This window comes from Mustela nivalis (assembly GCF_964662115.1).
Source record: "Mustela nivalis genome assembly, chromosome: 2".
In the NCBI taxonomy this organism is placed as follows: Eukaryota; Metazoa; Chordata; class Mammalia; order Carnivora; family Mustelidae; genus Mustela; species Mustela nivalis.
Window position 1 is genome coordinate 104,766,336 of NC_139021.1, and position 22,056 is coordinate 104,788,391.

Consider the following 22,056-nt stretch of genomic DNA (forward strand, 5'->3'; position numbering starts at 1 on the left):
TACTTGCAAATAACATATCTGATAAAGGTTTAGTATCCAAAATCTGTAACAGACTAATCAAACTCAACACCCAATGTTCCCAATGGTTCCCACATCCCCCAACGATGCTGCAGCAACGCCCCCTCTCCTGGACCTCCGGATGTGGACTCTCCCAGAGAGCTGCCCCCCCGACCCCATTCCTGGAATCCAGCTCTGTCTTGGGCTCTCTCCTCCTCACACTCTCTACAAGCTGTCCTGTCCACCCTTGTGACCTGACCTCCATCTGACCTCCCTGATCCTAAGGCCAGTCTTCTAAAATTCCAAAGTCACTTTTCTGACTGTCCATATTCAGTCTCATCAAACCTGTCCCAAAGTCATCTATTCTTCCCTCCTACATCCTGTGCCATAGCAAGCAGTACTGCGTGCACTCATTCACCAAAGCCTGACAGGCAGGAACCACGCTGGCCCTCAGCCCGGGGCACCATGGCCCCCGCCCATAGCACCCTTCTGCCCCCACCTCTGCACTGTTCACTCTGGTAGACACGGCCTTCCTTTCCAAAAAACATCTACTTGACGCATATACAACATTATACACAAAGTCATCAACTCAGATTTTCCACTTATTATTCTGTCTTTATTTAAAATACACTTAATACATGCATTAAATACATTTAACACATAAAACTGTTACAAGGCATACATAAACCTATCACTCAACCCAAGAATTGAGTATTACTAATAACTGCATCCACCCACGTATCCCTCTACAATACGCTCCGCTTCCCCCCTCAGGGTTAATTATGCTGCTAAATTTTGGTTTATTGTTTTTACTTTTTTTTTTTTTAAACACAACACAGTTTTACTGTTTACATATGGTTAGACAGTATATTCTTTGGTTTTGCTTGTTTGGGGGCTCCATAAAAATAGCATCATACCATGTGGTCTTCTGGAATCTGCTTTGGTTGCTTATTTTCTGAGATTCACTCTTATTGTCCCATACAGCTGCGGTTCATTCATTCCCACCACTGAATTTAATACCCCTTAGCGTGAATATACCTCGCTTATGTATCCACCTCCCTAGAGACAGATGGACATTTTGGGTTTTTCAGTTCTTGATTCTTATGAAGATGTTACCATGAACGTTCTCGCCCACACCTCCGGGTGCAGGTGTGCAAATCTGTTAGATCCCCAAGAGGGAGTCTGAGTTGGAAGCCAGATCCTAAGGCACTGCACGAGTTCCACTCTGGTGGGGGAGCGTAGTTTTCTAAGGCACAGGTGCCTGGTCACTGGCTGCAGCTGTTTCGGCATCCCATATCATCAGGCTCCTGAACTTCCTCAAACCTTATGGGTGTAAAATGAGATCTCATTGTTGTGTTCATTCATATTTCTGATCTCCGATGCTGTGCAACATGTTTTTGTAAGCCACATGTATTTCCTCTTCTGGGAAATGCCTTTTCTGGTCTAATTCTGCCCAGTTTCTTTTTTTTCTTAAATAGGAACCCTCTATCTATTCTGCTTACTAATCCTTTGTCAGTTTAAGTATAATACAAACATCTCAAGTCATGGCTTATCTTTTTGCTCCTTTCCATTGTTTATTACCTTAACATCAGTCTTTAAAAAAAAAAAAAAAAAAGGTTGATGTAACCATCTTTTCCTTTTGTGGTTAGTGCTTTATGTCTCGAGGGATTCTTTCCTGCCGTAAGGCTTGTTCATGCAAACACTGAAACATACATATTTTTTTATTTAAGACCTTAATATATTTGGAATTGATGGCTGGATAACTTGTGTGGCAGAAACCACATCTTTTTCCTTCAGATAAGCATCGTCACAGCACCCTGTGTGGTCACCCTGCCTGTCCTCCCGGATGTGCCAAGCCACCTCCGCCATGTCATAAAGGTCAAGACGCACATGGTTATCCCGTGGCTCCCCATTTCACAGCCCTGCTTGGAATGCCCACCTCTGCACCACACACAAAACTACTGACTCATAACCCTGTCTTCATATCTGGAAGCACTCAGCTATTCTTAATCCTTTCCTTTTCCGTAAAATTTAAGTATCTGCTTGTCACCCTAAACATAGCCTCTATTATAATTTCTGTTGGAAATGGCACTGAACCTACTATCAATTTGGGGAGACCGGATACCTTTACAATCCTTCATATCCCTGCTCGTGAACACAGACAGCTCTTCTTTTGTTCCTACCTTGCTTTATCTTTATTCTTCAAGTCCCAAGTCGGCCTTCATCTAAGCATTGCCTTCCCAAAGTGCCTCAACTGCTGTCCCGACTAAAGTAGGCTAAGTGTGTGTTTCCCATGCTCACTTTCCAAATCCCTGGAACAGTCCAAGCCAAAGGTGATACAGGCTGTGAGGTTTGGTCCTGGAGTGGTAGCACCATTCTTCACGACTGAATTTTATAATTGCAGAGGAATGAGACAAGACACATGGGGTTTGAGGTGTCCATCTGTCCGGGGCTGTTGGATATATGCTGTGCTCTTCAGGACGGAGCTCAGATGGGAATACTGAGTCCATGAGATCGCCCAGTGAAACTACACGTGCTAAGGAGGTCACCAATGACAGGCCCTAGAGCACACCAGGATTTAAATGGGCAGAGGAAGAAAAAAAAGTATGAAAATGGCTGAGAAATGACCAAAACACAGAAGGATAACCAGAGAGTGATGCCAAGGGGAAAGTAGGGAAAGGTGAGTTTTGAAAAAGTGGGTCAGTATTGTCCAAGCCCAAGCAGATGACAATCACTGGGAAGGCCACTGGGTCTAACCTCTGAGGGGTCACTGATGCCAGAAGAGGCAGGTAAAAACCCAACTTCACTGGGTTCAGGAGAGAAAGAGGGAGCAGTAGATACTTAGTATCTGTTGAGGGTGTGCCAAAAAGAAACAAAAAGATGGTGGACTGTTTTCTGCTTTCTGCGTGAGTTTGGCTGTGAGTGCAGGGAGGACAGAGGAGAACATTTCCAAAGAGAAATGGGTTGTCCTACACCCAATCTCCCCACTACCCCACAAACCAGGCTCCTCAGTGCGGACAGCACAGCAAGCAACAGAGAGAGGAAGATCCTGAACAAGCACCTCTTTAGAGGGAAAAATAATGTGGCATCTTTGGTGAAATGGTGACAGCAAGTGGGTTCACGGGACAGCGATTGACGGTGATGACCTGAAGAGGTTCTGAGTGGATAGGCTCCGAAACAGAAGGGACCCTGAATTCAGCACAGCCACCTACCTGCCTTCCTAGGGTGTGACATGTACAAGGGAGGGGTTTTCAATTTGCATTTTACATTCTTTCATGAATATGCTGGCGCTCAAACTTTTTGGCTGTTTTTGTCTTTGGAGAAAAAAAAAAGGCATCCCTCATGGGATCAGATGAATGATACATTCAAGCAAGCCATTCTGTCACATCACCAGCTGAGGGAAGAGATGGTAAATACTCAGTGCCATCAGGAGACTCTAAGCAACTCTAATTCTGACGAAATACACTCAAATATTCGGAGGAGATCACTCTTTCTCATGGAGGAAGGTACCCAGAATAACACACCTGTTATGGACCAGAAGGTAAGTCTTCCAACTAAGTGTCCCGGGAAGCTGAGTCCCGTTCTCAGTCAGGCACAGACTAACGGTACCCACAGAAGCACACAGCTGTGTTTGCTTCAAGGGCCAGTGACGGCTGAAGGCCCGTTACACGCTAAGTCCACGTGGTTACAATGCAGATGCGGAGGCTTCTCCTTCTCCTAAGACATTCTCCCTTTGCCTCCAATGCACTTGAACATACACTTGCTAGAACTGCTCTGGGAAGCAAGGCCAGCTACGAGAGCCAAGGGAGAGTGCTGTCACACCAAACTTGAGTACTCCCGGTTCACAGGACACGGAAGCAGCTGCCCTGTCCCAGTCACAGTGTAAACAGGGATCTAATCTCAGGAAAGGGCACCAAGGGCAGTCAGACTGGTCATTATCAACCGCATCCCCTGGTATCGTCTTGCCTGTTAGTCTATTCCCTTGCCAGGAAGACTAACCATGTGCTTGGAGGCGCTACCCACTGAGCCCCACAGGAGCCACCATGAGTCAGAGCCCCTGCCACGTGCCCTCTGAGCATCACCTCATCTACCCGCCCCTCAGGCCCCTGACGGAGGAACTGGAATCGCTGTCCCTGCTTTAACAGATGAGAAGACAGTGCTGGAGAGTGGAGGCAATTGGCCTGCGTCGCATAGGTAGTGGCGAGGATGGAATGTGAATCCAGGTAGGTCTCCCTTCAAAGTTCAAGTTCTTCGCCGTTTCCCCCGAAACAACTGGTAACACTTCACTGTGCTGTTCCTACACTGCGGGAATCCGCAGCTGGGTTGGTGCAGAAATGGGGGGATTGAGTGGAGTCACGCTGCTCATCCGTCCAACTCCGCACAGGACACCCCAGCTCAGCGGAGGGCCTCTCAATTCCGGAAAACAGCCAAAAGATGCTAACCACGCCGAGCAGCCACCTCGCCCCACCTCCTTCTCCCCCGTCAGGGCAGGGAGCATGAAATCCTACGAGAACACCAGTGTTTGGCCACACTAGGGTAAACAGCCTGAGCATTTCTGAGCAGTCAATGGTGAGAGCGGGCCTTCTGCCCCATGTAATCGGGACTTCAGAAAATGAAAATGAGGTCTTCCAGAGAGAGAGCAAACTTACACCTTCTTCCCTGTCAGAGTCTACTATTGCAATCATTCAGAGTAAAATGCCCCACTGCACACACACTGATTTTGCCAGGGGTCACATTTTTTCCCTATATTTCTCTATTCAGCTAAGTCTCGGGCCTTTTTCTTCTTAAGAGCAAGAGAAAGGGGAAAAAAAAAAAAGATAACAAGTGGCCTCCTAGATGCAAAGTAAAAATGAAAAAAGCAAGCTGACTTGCTTTGAAATGCAAAAGACCTCTATCTCCAGCCTGTCCCGTCCAGAGGGACCAGGAAAACCCCCAGAGCTGTGCGTGCTGCTCTTGGTTCAAGGTCCCCTAGAAAGGAACCACTTGCTTTCCAAGGACACAGGGAGGTTCCATCCACCAAACGGTCTTCCAAAGCCTGAAGCAGAACGAATGTCGCCCAGGGGCAGCTGGGCTGCTGGGTCTGCTGTTGCCGTTCATTTTAAAGGCACTCTACACTACGCTTCCTTGAGGATCCTCAAGCAGAGAAAAGAATTAAAAAAAAAAAAAAGTTACTCTGTGTCGTATCCCAAAATGGGTCCCAGCCATTTCTCAACCTCAGCCACAGACATGTTCTTCCGCAGAGCATAATCCTCAATCTGCAAAAGATTAAAAGCAGCACATTGAACCCAAATGGTTAAGGCTTTCTGAAGTGAAGCTGACACAGGACTTGCTAGGAAACGTGGAAGCCTTCCATGTCTTGTCTTATAGCAATCTACTAAGCTAGATGGAGACGGATATTTGTCTAGTCACCAAGTCTCCTTGTTCTCTGGGCACGAGACAACACACAGTAAGTCTTTGGTGCTGAGATGAGGCTGGAGTGCATGAGCGTTGGGGGCGTTGGGGGCGCAGGTGCATAGATGGGAGGGCAAGGATCGGGGTCATGAGCTGATACCAAATGAAGACATTAGCTGGGGGTGAATTTTGTCACACTTTCCCTTCCTTTTTATTCTCATTCACATGTAAAATAAAATAGGTTCTTCGGTTCCATGTAAGACAAGACAGGTATCTAGGGAAGCCACACACAATGAAACAGCTAACTTACCTGATCCTTGGAAATTTTCCCCACTGAGAAGTATTTGGACTTCAAATTAGAGAAGTAAAGGCCGGATACTGCTGAAGCAGGTGCCATCGCTAGGGATTCCGTTAACTTAATGCCTGGAGAAAGCAACACAGAGGGGAAATGCTGATTTCTCCAGTGCCTAGCACAGGGCCTGGCGGTTGGCAGCACCCAATTAACCCTTGTTGAGGAAGAAGAGGTGAAGGAAAGTGAGCTCATGCCGTCGAGGCGGACACATGACACAGCACAAAATTCAGGCCAGTCTCCTCTAACTCAAGGGGACAGGCCTGGAAAAGACTGTCTGTACCCTCCCACCGCCAGTCCTCCACTATCAGAGACAGAGGCCTCTTGCCCCTAAGCCTGGGCCTCTCAAAGAAGGAGCGCCAACCCTGGGAAGAAGGCACCATGTGGACCCCAGGCTCCTGCCCCTTGGGATGACCAAGAGTCGGGCCCCGAGAACGAGCCCACAGCAGTACTCAGAGGGAGTCCCAGGCTGTCCCATCTAAGCCACTCATCTTACGGACGAGGAACAGAGCAGCATGAAACCTAAACACTGCCGGAGAGCACCGGGTAGCTTACAGCAGGAAGGACTCGAATCGGTATCTTATGGCTCCGGGAGTCCACGCTATTCCTGCCAGTGTATACCCAAATGCCTCAGTCCCTCACCAGAACCCAAGTCCCCTTCACCTGATCGACACTGACGGCTTCTGATTCATTCACTGACACTGTTAACTGTGTCAATAAAGGGTAAAAGCCAGGAGAGGGAAGAGGTGAGGACAGGATCTGTGTCCAGACACACAGTCTGTGAGAGATGTGAACTACTGACGGCTCTGAAGGTCACTAATGGAGAGGTGAGAAGCAGTGACAAGCCCTGTAGCGGGGAATCACGACGGGAGATGGGTGGGCAGTATGATAAGCTCAATTCTCATCTGTTACACGTTAAGAGAAAGTAACGGAAGTCGATCAATCTGAAAGTGGGATGACTATTCAATAATGTAGACATAAAATAGTGTGATGAGCACCCAGACGTGGAAAGGGTGGGATTTCATTGTGAGTCCTTCCACGTGTTGACACGTGTGGCCCCATGTGTGCTGCTGTGACAGGAGCACACCCGTGACCCGCACAGAGCGGGAGGGCGCCCCACCGGTCCCCGCGCGCACCCGTGCACCGCTCCACGTCGGCCAGCTTCCACATGGTGAGCTTCTCACTGTGGTCAGGCTGGCTGGGGTAGCCGGGGGCTGGCCGGATGCCCTCGTAGCGTAGCCGCCGCAGGTCGGCCACATCCAGCTGCTCGCAGCGGCAGTAGGCCCACAGCTCCCTGCGGACCCGCTCGTGCAGCTCCTCCGCGAAGGCCTGCAGCAGGGAACAAGGCATGCGCGGGTGAGGCAGGAGCTCCCGTCCCCCCGGCCCACCTGCCCTCAAAGCCCACCAGGGCACCCCCCTCGCCTGCACTGCAAGCAGGAGGAAGCGGGCGAGAGGGGCAGGACAGGATTCCCAGCTCGCCTGTCGCTGCCTTAGCGGCTCTCTGCCTGGGCTCTGACGTCCCCTCTTTAAGGACCTGGGGGATTCGAGGTCCCTGAACTAAAACATTTCCCTGACAGTGGCCAGGAGGAAACACAAGGACAATTCCAGCTGCCAGTACCTCCCCTGCCAGCCTTGGGAAAAAAGAGAGGGGACCCTGGGCACGCACAGAAAGATGAGGAATCTACAGTGCATCACAACAGGAGAACGAGGAGGCCTGGCACAGAAATCTGTCCTGCATTTCTCAGGCACCTCACAAGGATGTCACAACAAGCAAAGGGAGACATCACAACTGCAGGGAAGACACCGTTGTTTTAAGGACAGCTAGGAACTATGGTACTGCTGGAGGTGTCCCTTTGCCTAAAACATTATGTGTGAGAACAATTCAAGAAAAGCGGATTTAAAGTTGCATGTGACTGGGTGTGGTGCATAAACAATGAATCTTGGAACACTGAAAAAATAAAATAAATTTAAAAAACAATAATAAGGGGCACCTGAGTGGCTCAGTGGGTTAAAGCCTCTGCCTTCAGCTCAGGTCATGATTTCAGAGTCCTGGGATCAAGCCCCGCATCGGACTGTCTGCTCAGCGGGGAGCCTGCTTCCCCCTCTCTCTCTGCCTGCCTCTGCCTACTTGTAATCTCTGTCTGTCAAATAAATAAATAAAATCTTAAAAAAAAAAATAATAATAATAATTAAAATAAAATAAAATTGCATGGGATGCTAACGCCAGCCTCATCTGACTCAGTAAAAACGAAACAGCAGGACAAGGATGCCAAGGGCTGCCCAGCACCTGGCCCCATGGCGCTCCCCATCCCATGCCCAGTGCCACCGCTCTACCTCTGCCAGTCGGTCTCCCAGAGCCTTGACCATGATGCTGCTGTAGTCATCACACTCCTGCTCATAGGCCCTGCTCAGCTCCTCCACACCGAAGCAGGCGACGGCAAACAGGCCAAGGTAGTCGCGGACACCGGAATGCAGTGGAGCGATGAAGTCTGAGAGGCAGTGGTACGCGTCCGTGCTGGCAGAGTCCTTCTCGGCCTTCAAACCCAACAGACAGACGGACTGAGCATCAGCGCAGACATGGGAACAATGTGCAACAGATGGCAATCTAGTCTCAGCAGACAGATCTAAGCTTCACATAGGGAGGTCTGTTTTGTTCACCGTTATATCCCCAGCACTTAGAAGAGAGCCTGATATGTAGCAAGTATTCAACAAATATTTGTTGAATCAACAAGAGAGATAAGATTCTAAAAAAATACACGACATGATGTGACATGACATGTCAGTCAAGAAACCCCCGAGTTTGCTCCTTCCCACGTTTACCGTATGTCTCCAGGCACTGTGCTAGCAACCGGAACCCTAAGCATTCATCTCAAATAAATTTTCCCCAAAGGTGTTTTCAATTCAAAATCAACATTAAATCTGAAAGTTACATCCAAAGGGGATCTGCTAAATGCAGAAGCCTCTAGTTCGCATCAGCAGACACAGATCAGCAGACGTCCGGTCAGCAGCCCAGGACCCTGTGCCGCCAGCCATGGTGGTGGCTCGGAAGACCCAGAATTCAGCAGCCTCGCTTCGGGAGCCTCTCCTCCAGGCCGGGTGCCCATCTTTGCCAGTTTCTCATGCCCAAATGGTGACAGATTGCCCCCTGCCACCAAGAGGGCAGATAAAGTCATATACATATTTCACAACCAAGAAATACCTGCTGGGAAGATGAATAGTCAGTAACTAGTGCGTACCGAGTGCTTACTGTACGTCAGTACTGCAGTGAATTTGCTAATTTCATGCTGCCAACTACCATGTGAAGTAAGGAAGTGATACCATCAGGCCCATTTCAGACAGGAAACCAGGGATAGAGCTTGCCGGTGGTAGGTCAGGGGTCTGATAGCACAACCCACGCTCCTGACTACTGTATGGCATGTAAGACTGATCAATTAATCAATGAGCAGCACACCAGAGGCTCTAGAGCTATCATTTGCTTGCCGACTCTGGAAGCAAGCACAGACAAACCAACACTGGGCAGAAATGGTTACGCGGCCAGAAGGTGTTTGATCACAGCCCCCAGAAATGTCACAGAGCACAGAGACCGCTACGCAGGGAGGAGCGGCTTTCCAGCTGCACTCTGTCCATCAACCATTCTTCGCTAACAGAAGCCCGAGGGAGACAGAGCTTCCTGGCACCAAAAGGAGAGACAGGTCACAAAGCACCACAGCACTGAAGAGACAGTCACTACAGTCACAGAGACAGAAGCCTCTCAAGGCAGTAAGAAGCTGCAGCCAGAATCTTCCAGAATGCTGGGAGAAAGCTCAGTGACTTATCCGAATGTATAACATATGCACATGGAGAAGTCATTCCATTAACTGCCCTCACACGGCCTGCCACAGCTTGCCTGGTCATGACTGGTGCTGGACGTAAAAAACCTGGCCAGGGCAGAGGTTTGTGACCTGAGTTACACCTGCAGGAGCAAAGTCACCAGCTGACTAGTGAGGAGGGGCGGGAACAGAACACTAGAGCCAGCGGCCTGTGTTCTGTGGTGTCGGAGCCTGGGCATAGGCAGGAGGGATGGAGCTGCCCTCCCCGACCTTATTATGGTAGCAACATCCCAAACTACAGAATCCCGTCAGATGCTGTTATAGTGAAGCCACCCGTCACTATGAATTACATGGTGCTTATGATTAAAAGCAATACTATCACTTCTGAATGACCAAAAACAGCAGTGGAACTCTGCAGGATGATTTACTGCAACCCTTTGTTAATGGCTCTGGTGAGTTCCGGCTCCAACTCTGGAGGACAACTATTTCTCCTTGCGGCCACAGGGACATGCGCACGGTATTTGCACTCTCCCGGGTGGGGAGACAGCAGAGCCAGCCGCGTTCAGAAATGCCGGTTCGCACTGAGGGAGGCCAGTGCGATGAAGGAACAGCTGCTGGGTGCGACGAGCCGTGCTCCCCTCTTTGAGGCCGTGGACGTAGCACCATCTCCGTGAGCCTTCCTCCCCTACCCCTGTGGAATGGAGACGTAAAGTGTCTATGGCAAGGCGGCATGGAAGTGAAGGAGGACAGTCTGGCCAGCACCCAGCTAAGCACCTGGCCCCTCACAGACATTCAGCAAACGTGTGTCCCCGCCTGTCTTCCCCTTGAGATAGGGAGCCACTGGCCTATTTTAATAATATGCATGCACGCAAACCGGTGTTTTTGATTAAAGCAATGTCCATCTGTGTGTGAGCACCAAGGCAGCAACAGCGTGTCCAATCGGCCTGTCCAACACCACCTCAAACACCCCCTCCTCCTGGTGCAAGGGGTCGGCCTCTCAACCCACACCGGCTCCTTCTCACCACCATCCTCACAAATGCCTTTGAGTGGTCCTCCGGGGTGAGGCAGTACAGACCTATCATGCAGACACAGCACAGGCTTATGTAATTGCTACTGATGTTTTTTTCAGGAGCACATGGCTCCCCGTACCTGCTGCCTTAGCCCGTGGAAGATGGCTATGGGCTCTGCAGCCTGCGGCGTGGCGTCCTCTGCATACAGGTGGATGTCATCTTCCACGCTCTGCGCCGGCCAGAACCCCACCACGCCCCTGGCTTGGAGCTTCTTCTGATCGATCAGCACTTCCAGCATGTTCTGGGCGTCATCATAGACTTTTTTGGCCTCTTCGCCTATTAGGAGAACATGGTAAGAACTCACTTAAAAATGCCAAGGAGAGCCAGCAGAAAAGCACTTCTTTTTAAAGCCACTCCTCCTCCTCAGACATCTCCCACTCTCCCTATTCCCCCCAAATATTTCACTGCTGCTTGTCCGTGGCTGGGGTTGGTGGTTCAGGCTGACTGCAGCACCCCCAATTGCCTCAGTTCAACAAAGGGCAGAGAGCCCAACCTGGAGCCCCCCAGCAAGTGAAGCCAGCCAGATCCTTCCATCACCGACCTTCCTTGCGCACCCATCACTCCAGAGACCTCGAAGTGGCCTCTGGGGCCGTGGAACAGGTGGAGGAGGGAACTGTGGGCCCAGCCCCTCAGCAGTGCTTCCAGGGCTGCACTTGGGTGCCTGTTCCATGCCAGGCCCCTCTTGGCCCTAACCTCAACCTCCTAGCAGGACACCCCTCCACCTTGCTCTCCTCTGGCTCTCTCCTAATCCTCTGAGCAGCTTGGCATGGTGACCCCATGCCTCTGGGGCTAGATTCTGGGGGTGGGGCTGGGCCGGAGAAATGGGGCCAGTGGTTTACCAGCTCACCCACGTCTCTAGCCTCTCACCCCCTCCCTCCACCTGTGCTCCAGGCACAATGGACTCCTGGCACTTCCCCCAATGGACACATGTGACTGTGCTTTCCCATCCTCTGTCTCCTCTGCCCAGGACACCCTTTTCTCCAGGGACATCTCGCATCCCTAGTCACAGTCCCTCCCACTTCATTTTCAAAAAGCACTTCACATACCACTTCCCCCAGGAAGACTCCCCTGACCTCCCAGTCTGAGGCCTCGTTGCCTTGTGTTCACAAATGCCCTGGACTCGGCCCCTTGGCAGGAGCATGGCAGGCCGTGCAGGAACTGCCCATTGCTGGTGGTCATACCAGCTCTAAGCCATGCACTGGAGAGCAAGGGTACTCCCATTACCTTCTATTAATTGCCAGGGCCCGACACAGAGCCTGCTTCGAAACTGGTATCAATAAGCATTTATCAAAGAACAGATCAACAAAATGCCCAATTATCCTATAAGCGTGGACCAAACTAGCAGTTTAAAACCACGGAAGAGCTGAACAGGGAAACAACAGCCTATGTTATACGTTAGATTATAACCATAAACTATATCCGACAGAATCCAAACCCTCTGCTTGCCTCCCCTTCTCATCCTCAAAGTCCCAACACTACATCTGAACAGCAGAGCGGAAAGGGAGAGCTTCCTGAACTAACCTACAGTTTTGTCCTTAAATATCTTGGGGAAGCTTCGATTCGGGTACTTGCCCCGGAGCTGCCAGACATCAAAGAAGGGTTTCCAGTCAATGTAGGCCACCAGCTTCCGCAGGTCATAGTCTTCGAAGATCCGAGTCCCAAGAAACGTGGGCTTCACTGTAAAGAGAGGTCCTGATATCAAGGACGATGCTGGAACCTGCTGAGTGCCCAGCACACATGGCCGCCGCCTGCACACACACCTCCCCAGCTGGCTCTTCCCTGCTCTGGGACTTCCCCATCCCCCTCCCTCCTGTCGCCTGCCACCTATAGGACTTGTTTTACACACAGCGGAACTTTCAGAGATCACGGAGAAGGAGTAACTCCACAGTGAATCTTAAATCAGACCACTCTTCCCGGGGAGCTGTCTACACTGCCCTTGGAAATTCTTCCCTCAGCCCCTCAGTCCAAGAGAAGAAACCTGGGTTTCTACTTCGCTTGCACAAATAAAGACAATACTACAATGAATGCCACTGTAGAAAGACACACGCAGTAACCCACTTAGAAAAATGTTAGAAATGTGAATCAATCCTCTCTAGTGCCCACTGCTACATACGTATGCAGGCAAAATATAAGGAAACGCATGGAAACAAGGCATCAAATTCAGGATCCTGCAGGGGAGGGAGGAGCACAAGGGTGACTCCCACTATGTATGTGCTGCTTTGTTTTTGTTTTTTTTCTTCTTTTAAATGGGTACCAGGTTATTATTTTTTTTAAGACTTTATTTGACAGAGAGAGAGATCACAAGCAGGCAGAGAGGTTGGTGGTGGGGGGGGAGCAGGCTCCCTGCTGAGCAGAGAGCCCGATGTGGGGCTCGATTCCAGGACCCTGAGATTATGACCCAAGCTGAAGGCAGAGGCTCAACCCACTGAGCCACCAAGGTGCCCCTATTTTTTTTTCTTAAAGATTTTATTTGTCTGAGAGAGAAAGCACAAGCAGGGGGAGTGGCCCGCAGAGGGAGAAACAGACTCCCCGCTGAGCAGAAAGCCCCATGTGGGACTTGATCCCAGAATCCTGGGATCATGACCTGAGCCAAAGGCAGATGCTTAACTGACTAAGTCACCCAGGCGCCCCTACACCAGGTTATTTCTTAGGTGGCTAGTGGGTATACATGAATCTTCAACATATTGTTCTTTACGGCTCCCTGCGAGTCTAAAATAGACTGTAAGTGAATTAATGACAAAGAATTCAGAGACAGATGGCAGCATTCCTGCACCCCACCCCCCAACCCTGCAGGGGGTCGGGCCACAGTCAGATGTCACCACCACACCACCAGCTTCCTGGCCCCTGTGTCCTCAGTTCCCTGCTCTGTAAACAGGGATCGGAGAACTCCCAGTCTCCTACTCATCTCAGGTGCTCCGGGCTAACACCAGAGCCTCAAGAGTATTTTTGTGTCATCACATAGTCAGAGGTAGACGTGAGAGGGAGAAAAGTACAGGGAAAGTAGAGCTGCTTCTTACTTCTGCCTGGAAATCTCTATCTTCCCATACATGCTCACGGGAGCTCTTTCTCATTTGTTGCTGGTCATCTTTTTCCCATTCAGAATAATCTCTTCTTCGTAATATTCTACTGTGTTGATGTGTCGGACCATTAAGAAGAAACTACACGTTTCCTCTGGATGAATGCTCACTCTTGCCTTGTAGTCACTGCAGGATGCTCTTCTGGAATTTTACCACCAAGGACCTTGAGAGAAGAGCCCTTCTTTCTCCCTTTATAAAGTGACTTCCTGCAACTACTAGAAGACTCGGTTGTCCTCAGAAACATTTCTGCAAACTGTACCTCAGCCTCGGCCCTTCTGAAGCCGTAAGTACAGGCCCCCATAGCAGCCCGACCCTGGGACAGATGGACATTCAAAAAGTATCTCCACCACTGCCTTCACAGGACTGTCTCCGTTGAATCGTGCTGGATATTTGGGTCAAAGTGGGATTTTCCCTTGTTATGTTTTTCTAACTTCAAAGTGAAAGGTAAAGGGAAAATAACAGCTGGACTATACAGTGATTTACATTTTTCAAAAGTTGAACTTTTTTTATCCTCACAACCTTCCACAGGGTAACTCCTTTCTACATGTTAGAAACTGTGAACCACAGACGTGAGACACTCAAGGTCATTCAGTGATTCGGAGCCAGGAGCCAAACTGGGAGTGGAACCCAGACCTCCTGACTCCCGATGCAGCATTCCTCCTACTCAACCACACTAAGCTCAGCAGGACTGAAATCAGATCCAGTCTCACGTACATTTCCAATTTAACGATCTCCACTCTGCTGAGCATATGCGCAACACAGATGTTGTGAACAAGTAGACCAGGTTTGAGGTATTACCTTGGAAATACGGATTCAAGTAATACAACCCCTATTTACCGGTCTCAGTTCTGCATTTGTACCTCATGCCTCTCTGAGCGTGTCAAAACATCTTCCACCTTTTATTCCCTCATAAACACCTCCATAAGGCAAGAGACGTGGCTGGAAATAAGAAAGGGGGGAAAAAAAAACCCACAAAAGACATAGAAGGAAGCATTCAGAGCGAGAACAGGAGAGGGTGAACAAGAGATAGGAGCTCTTGCTTTGCTGAGATGTTCTAAAAGTCTCCTCAGAGTGAGGGAATCTTCAATCTCAGACACTCCATGTCTACACTTGGGCCTGCCCTGCAACCCAGGCCACTCAGCGACAGCACACCCAGGCAGGTCTCTAGAACTTACATCAAGGTGTGGAGGGGCCCGTTGAGTCCCACACAGAAGAAAGAGTGTGGGTCAGAAGACAGACCAGAGAGAGAACTCCAGAAACCTTTTGGGCTCTTGACCCGAAACTCAGGGTCTTCACATGCGAGTGGGGACAACAGCACGTTCACCACAGAGTTTTGTCAAGCACCCAGAGCTGCCCAGTCTCAGGACACGGTTTGATCCACCATAAATGGTACCTATTTACTTATTTTTTTCAATCATCATTGTCTTTGTCACTATTATTAGACACAATTAAGAGTCTCTAGCTGCCCATTGGATTCTGTAGCCAAGTAAATAGAAACACCTCTCCAGCTCTCATTATCACACAGCCTTTCTCTAACTGACAGCCAGACAGACCTGGAGGGGGCTCTGACAGCCAGTCAATATGGAAACCGTTTTTTCTAGCTTGACTTAAGGTTAAGTATCTTCTTTCCTATGAAAAAGAGAAAAGTTATTTTAGTCAGAGACTCTTAGCTTTTCAACTGATACTACTAAAGTGCGTCCCAAAAGCTAGTCTGGGACTTCTGTTAAAAAAAAAAAGAAACAAACAAACAAAACCCACAACTTCTTTTTATTACTGAAAATTCATATCCTAAAAAGCTCTTCCTTTTACACCCAATATGGCTTCCCATTAGCACCAGAACAACAGAGAGTAAAGAGTCAGTAATATCCGTTAAATATTGATATTAGATCCCTTAACCATGCAGTAACCATACAGCAACAGAGTGGTGTCCTGCCTGTCCTTTTAGAACCCCCCAGGCCAAGGCTAGAACGAACACCTGAGGCCAGGGCTAACCAGCCTGCCATCGGCCAGCCCTCGGACCAGAAGGCAGAGCCAAGAAACAGTCAACTGCAGGCAGACCTAAGGAGAGACAGAAAACCAAGCACAGTATCTTGGGCTAGTCAACACCTCAGAAACACCGGTTTTCACACGGTTTGTTGTCTCCTTCCATTCGCCTAGCCACCCCCAAAGGGCGCCCCACCACAGACAAGGTCCAACAGGCAGATAAACTGGGAAGAAATATCCTAGCCACTTCTAACAAGTGATTATGTCTGCTTTCCAATGATTCCCTGAAGCTTATCTAGAGAGGGACAGTTCTCGTAACACTGCTCTGCGCAGTCTGTACTAGGCAGGAGGGAGAGAGGTGACAATGGTCCTATCTGATGTCTTCATTTTCTTTTGCTATTTCAAGAACAGGGATCCAGGAGGGTCGTTTCTATATAATGTTTCAGTTCCTGTTTTCCTGCTGGGTATGTTTTATTCATTCTCGTAACTCTGCTATCTGGCCCAGCACCTAACAGCTACTGTGTACCCAATAAATGTTTGGTGGAATGAATGAAATTACTTTTAGGATAGCCCCAAATTACTGGGACCTTAGACACTAGAGAATTCCAATTTGAACTAGGAAACAGGGCATCTCTGAAATGATCCTAAATCTTTGCCCTCCTTAAAACAATAAAGTCACATTAAAAAATGCAGGATCATTTTAATGGCCAAACTAGCAGTGTTTTTGTCACTTACCTTGAGAGACTCGTAATGGTCCTGTCTAATATCTTCATATTCCTCCATGATCTCCTCAAAATATTCATCCTTCAGATTCTCATCTAATAGTTGTGAGCACTGAACACGCAAGATCGACGTTCAAGAACGTCGGAGCAAAAGGAGACAAAGAAAACAGGAGCAACACTGGTCAGTTCTGATGATGCCTCCTCCAGGAAGCCTTTCCTCATTCTTGTCGTTCCCTCTCCCTTTGCCAGCTTTGCTAATTCCTGCCAGGGGGTGCGCAGTTGAAGACTAGCTCAGTGGACCGAGGATGTCCAACGGTCAGTCACACATTCCAGAGAAACAGGTGGCTCTTGGTGGCTCCCGAGAGATCAGCTCAAAGCCCTGGCTATATCCTGCCTAAGACTGTTCATCCACCTGGAGCCTGGACCACATGATTTTGGGGGAGACTTGGCTCATGTTGTATCTGTCTGAATCTGGAGTAATTAACAGTCAGGTGCTTAGCATTCCATTCCTATGGGATTGACTCTCAGAAGAAGCTGCAGACACCAGGGCTTGGCTGAGCTTTCCTAGTCAGCAATGTGCTGCCTGTGGAATCCCACGTCACTTGTGGAAGGATTAAGCACTGTCCGTAGGATTCCACAAGAGCGGGGGATGTGGGGGAACACCTAGAAGCTGGTGCCTGGCCTTTCCTGGATGCTACCCTTTGTATCTTTTGCCTCTGCTGATTTTAATCTGTATCCCTTGGCAGCAATACAGTGTGACTGTGAGTAGAACGGTGTTTCTAGTTCGAGGAGTCCTTCAAGCACATCACTGAAACTGAGGGTCTCCAGGGGACTCACACAACACCCTAGTTAGGTTCGGCTCTTCTGTGTTTCAAAGGTACTTGGTGCATCTCTCCCTCACTGCACTTCCCACAGGCTGTTAGTGTCTGTCTGCATATCCACTTGGAGGCAAGTGGACAAGCTCTTGGAGGGCAGGACTGCACTTTAACTGCCTTCGTGCCCCCAGTTTCTAGCTCTGTGCCTGGCATAGATGAGGTATCTCCTCACTAAAGGTCTGCTGAAGGAATGAGACTCATGCTCATGTCCATGGTCAACCATGAGCTTCTGCTAGGAAAAGAAAGGAAACCCATCATCTGAGAAATGGGAGGCAACTCAGTCAGTTATAAAATTAGGATGAGCTAAATCCTGTCTATGACTGGGATTATCAAGGTGATGAGAGAATAGCCCCCAGCAAAGCTCAAAATACCATTGTCATGAAAGAAGAAAAAGCTACTGGCGACCATCAGCTCAAAACCCTGCACGGCCTCATCATCTCTCAGCCTCTAGCTGGATTCTCCAACTCAAGGGCCTGGAAGGTCAGTAACATTATGTGAAACTGACCAAATTAGACTGGACGATGGCTGAGGAGCCCATTGGCTTGAAATGTCTACAATTCTACGTGAATCTTCCAAGTATCTCTCATAGCAATCCAATCCCCGAAGAGTTAGTGTAAAGCCAAAACACTTCAAGGAACCTAATCAGAGAGAAGCACTGCGACAAGCCTAACAAAAGGCTCCTGCACGGTATTCACTATTCACCCCACAAAGTACTTCCCGGGCTTCCATCCACCTTTGCTAAATGGAGTATTCACTTAGGAAAGCCAGCAGGGCTTAATGAAGACAGGAAGGGGATGCCTACTCTTGAGCTCCCCAAAGTACACGGAACTGGTGTTTTTAAATATTATTTAAAATACTGCATTCCACTAGATTTTAGACTCTGAGAAAGCAAATCCTGATTTTCTAAACACTTGAAGGACTTTTAACAGGACTCTGACATGGCTCCCACTGGGTAGACAGAGTACACCAGTCTGCAGGCACTGTCCACACCCCCGGGGGCCCCAGCACCCAGAGTCATTGGGACAAGACCCTCCCTGCCCAGTCTGACTTGCTTGGTGGAAACAAGCTCATGCCCATTATATGGGCTGATCTTTGTGAACTTTCCACCACAAAATCAGAGCTTGTCGTGGGTTTCCAGGCTAATCATTCAGACATGTTTTATGCTTTTATTCTTTATTTTTCGTAACAATAACAACACAATGAGAGGGAAAAAGTTGAAGATATAGTTTATAATTTAGAAATAACTAAGAATTGGCACCTTGGCTTTTATTTAGAAAGAAAGAAAGCAAGGGTATCCTGAAGTCTTAAAGCTCTACATAGTTGCCATATTTCACAATCCTCCAAGTGTTCGATTCCAGACCACAGGCCTGGGCCATGCCCACTGCGGCTGGATCAAAAGACTGAGTCTGAGTAATTTCAGAAGGTGGCCATCTCTCTGTATTTGAGAAGAGCTTACCACTGTTAGCCATCCAGCTGGCCTGACCAAAGGGAGTACCGGTGCCCACACCTCATCTGGCTTCTGGTTCGGCCCTTGCTGCATTAGCAGTCTTTATTAGCTGGACATAGGACTTTTTTTTTTTTTTTAATGCACATTGTTTTTAGCTCTGGATTAAAGTTAAGACGGTATATATTCATGTTTGTAAGAGCATGTAAATGGCTGAAACCCCTCTCCCTCCAGGCTGGTGTCAAGGCCACAAGAGTCTTGGTTCCACGTTACTCAGACCAGCGTTCTGTAGTCAGCTCAGGACTCCTCGCCTGGCTGCCCCCTTCTAGCAATACAGACCCCCACAATGACACTATGACAAGCTGTAGGCTTTCTTCATTTTTTTAGTAGAATTGCACAAAAATAAAAGAAGATCTTGGGGGGCACCTGGGTGGCTCAGTGGGTTAAGCCTCTGCCTTCAGCTCAGGTCATGATCCCAGGTTCCTGGGATTGAGCCCCACATCGGGCTCTCTACCCAGTAGGGAGCCTGCTTCCTCCTCTCTCTTTGCCTCTCTGCCTACTTGAGATCTCTGTCTGTCAAATAAATAAATAAAATCTTTAAAGAAGAAGAAGAAGAAGATCATCATCTTGGGAAATGCCCTGAACTCTGTATCTTCTCCTCTCCTTATGAAATATCTGAAGTGGACGCAAGGCCCTACACTTACCACCACTACGCTCTTGGACGCATCCAGGACATGGATTACAGGCGCACTGTATCTTGGAGCTATTTTAACTGCCGTGTGGGTTCTAGAAAGAGGGATTGGGAAGAAAAACACATCCATTAGGGCTGAAAGTTCCTCCACGACACTTGTTTGGAACCATTAGAGATAACGCTTTCCCAGGAAAGGCTATAAGGTACTTCAAATATTGAACTTCCCATTTCCCTTGCAAGACAAGAGGACTTCCTTCCCCACCCCGCCAAGATGGGGAGACCGGGGGAAAAGACATTACTTTGTCAGCTTGTAATATAAAAACAGTCTGTCACAAAATGTGGAAGACTGTCTTCAGCTCTCTGTGAACATGGCCGTGATTGTGACCTCGCACTCATTAGCAGCCTGTCTGAACCAAGTTGCTAACCAGCTCCGGCAATTGCACTTGGCTGCCATAAAGCTCAGGCTGCATTTCCCCCTTCAAATGGGCTGGGACAGCCTCTGGGCCCCCGGAGAAACAGACACCAGGCAGGGGATGCGTGCGCTAGGGGCTGCTCCCCATTCCCGAGGGATACCCCAAGCCCACCTTGGACTGCAGGAAGGAACCTCAGACCCTAAATAAATCTAACACGAAGTAACACAGAGAGGCCACAGTGGCAACAACGTCTGAACGCCTACTGCCAGACTGGGAAATGTGGGCAGCAAGGATGAAATACTCTTTAACCCTGAGGTGACTTAACTGACCAAAGTGCGCCGCCAGCTGCCCTCTGATTACTGGATCTCCTAGCACAGGCTCCCTAGCTGCTCCTTCCTTATAGAATACGGCACCTTAGTGTAAGAGGTGAAGATCCACTTGCACACCCTCCCCGACAGTGGTTACACCAGGGCCTTGAAGGTGGGGCATGAATGTGCACTTTGCCACGAGTGCATTTAAAGGGCAGCCACTGGGGCTTCCTCAGGACAGCCCGTCCTTCCCAGTCTTTTCCCAGCCCATCCTCTTCCTGAAGGCCCCAGCACTCTTCCCAGGGTCAGATGCTTTCCTAGTCTTCCCCCTCCACTAACACCCACTTTCCTTTGGGAAGATGTCCAGAATATGCTACTAAGTAGAGGGGAGAAACCAAAGTAACAGAAGTCTGTTTTACAATTCTGATTTTTAAATAAACAAGTACTACCACTCTTCACCTGCCCTACCCTGCCAACCTGGTATGTAAGTTTCTGTATATTCAGAACAAAACCCGAGAGATCCACATCAGATGTCAATACTGGTTAGACGAAGGGTGGAGGCAGAATCGAAGGCAGGAAGGGAGAGATTAAATTTTACTTTCCATTCCTCTGAAGTGATTGACATGTTCTAATAACAAGCATAGATTACTGAGGTAATTTTTAAAAACCAAGGGAACACTAAAGGCACAATATATGTGTCAGTGTGTTTTTAACAGGCTCCTCAGGGATGACTAAAAGTTCATTCCCCAAGACAGACAAGACCCTGACATTTCACCTGTCCCTGCTCTACAGGTGCCTCCACACACTGACAGAAAGCAGAAGCCTACAGCCCAGAGTCACAGAACCGAGAGATACAAGAGATACACAGGCCTAAGTACTTGGCGCCAGACACTCTCCGGGCCTGGGAGGGTGGGGTGAGGAGCAGCAGGGTGGGGGAGTCAGACCATGGCCCCGAAGCAGCCAACCAACTCCACTGCCTTCCAAGGATGTGCTGTTTGGTGCCCACTGTGGGCACAAAGATTTGACAGTATCTTGGGTATTCTACAAGGCGGAAGATTTTCAAACAGTGGGAATAGTTTTAAAGAAGAAACTGCTTCTGGCTTCTCAGCAGAACAAAAGTGAGACCATGCTTTCGTTCTCTTCCTCGGGTGGTCAGCTCTTCCAACACACAAATATCCCTCAATGTACATTCTGCCTGAAGTCTCTCCGGGGAACATTAAGCCTGACATGACTTGGCTGACGTTTCTCTTAAAGGGAACAGGTGCAGTTTTAAATCTTAAGTCAACACAATCAATATTTATTAAGCATCTAAAGATTCCCAGTGCAATTCTGGTCATTCTCTCATTGATGATCTTCTGGACAAGGGCACCAAGAAGAAATGGATGAATTCCACTATTTAAAAACAACAACAACAAATAAAAGCAAAGTGCTGCTCTCCAGCGCGCAAACGTGCGCGCATGCAAACACACACACACACACACACTGACAAAGCTAAATGAGCACAGCCACAAATCTGAGCTGGATCGGCCATCAAGGGCACTTCTGGTTTCCTTATAAAACAATGACATTGACTCTACTTTCTTCTAAGCTTCCATTATGCAACCATCTCCAGTGGGAAGCAGATTTCTCTCTGAAGCCTGAAACGATAAAAAACACTGGACTCTCTCCTTCCCTCTGACAGACCAAGAGCACAGGGCTGGGCCCTGAGGCTGAATCTCAGCTCTTTGTCTGCTGTTTCCCTCACCAGTGCCGGTGATTCAATGAGTCGCCCCCCCCCACCACGGTTGCCCAACGGGCAGGACAGTGTTAACTTTAGAAGGTCTTTTTAAAAACTCTGAAAAAGAACAAGTAATCCAAGCATTTTTTTCATGCCTTATCCTTCCAGAATTAAAATGGTTTATATAAATGCAGCATGACCAAAAAAACC

The 22,056-nt window shown here is 48.8% G+C and overlaps 1 protein-coding gene across 8 annotated transcripts in view; it reads right to left on the reverse strand.

Annotated features, from left to right (window-relative positions):
* Nucleotides 1–591: 591 nt before the first annotated feature.
* MTR (5-methyltetrahydrofolate-homocysteine methyltransferase) overlaps nt 592–22,056 on the reverse strand; it is a 107,135-nt gene continuing 85,670 nt past the window's right edge. For 5 of the 8 annotated variants that reach the window (XM_082721311.1, XM_082721310.1, XM_082721316.1 and 2 more), the window contains 9 exons: nt 19,422–19,503; nt 16,412–16,510; nt 15,247–15,322; nt 12,138–12,293; nt 10,696–10,892; nt 8,072–8,272; nt 6,874–7,066; nt 5,699–5,811; nt 592–5,252 (listed from right to left, as the gene is read on the reverse strand). In XM_082721311.1, the coding sequence (XP_082577437.1) occupies nt 5,166–5,252; nt 5,699–5,811; nt 6,874–7,066; nt 8,072–8,272; nt 10,696–10,892; nt 12,138–12,293; nt 15,247–15,322; nt 16,412–16,510; nt 19,422–19,503 (1,204 nt within the window). In that variant the 3' untranslated portion in view covers nt 592–5,165. The remainder of the gene's footprint in view (nt 5,253–5,698; nt 5,812–6,873; nt 7,067–8,071; nt 8,273–10,695; nt 10,893–12,137; nt 12,294–15,246; nt 15,323–16,411; nt 16,511–19,421; nt 19,504–22,056) is intronic. The other 3 variants (XM_082721313.1, XM_082721312.1, XM_082721315.1) reach the window with 1 other exon arrangement.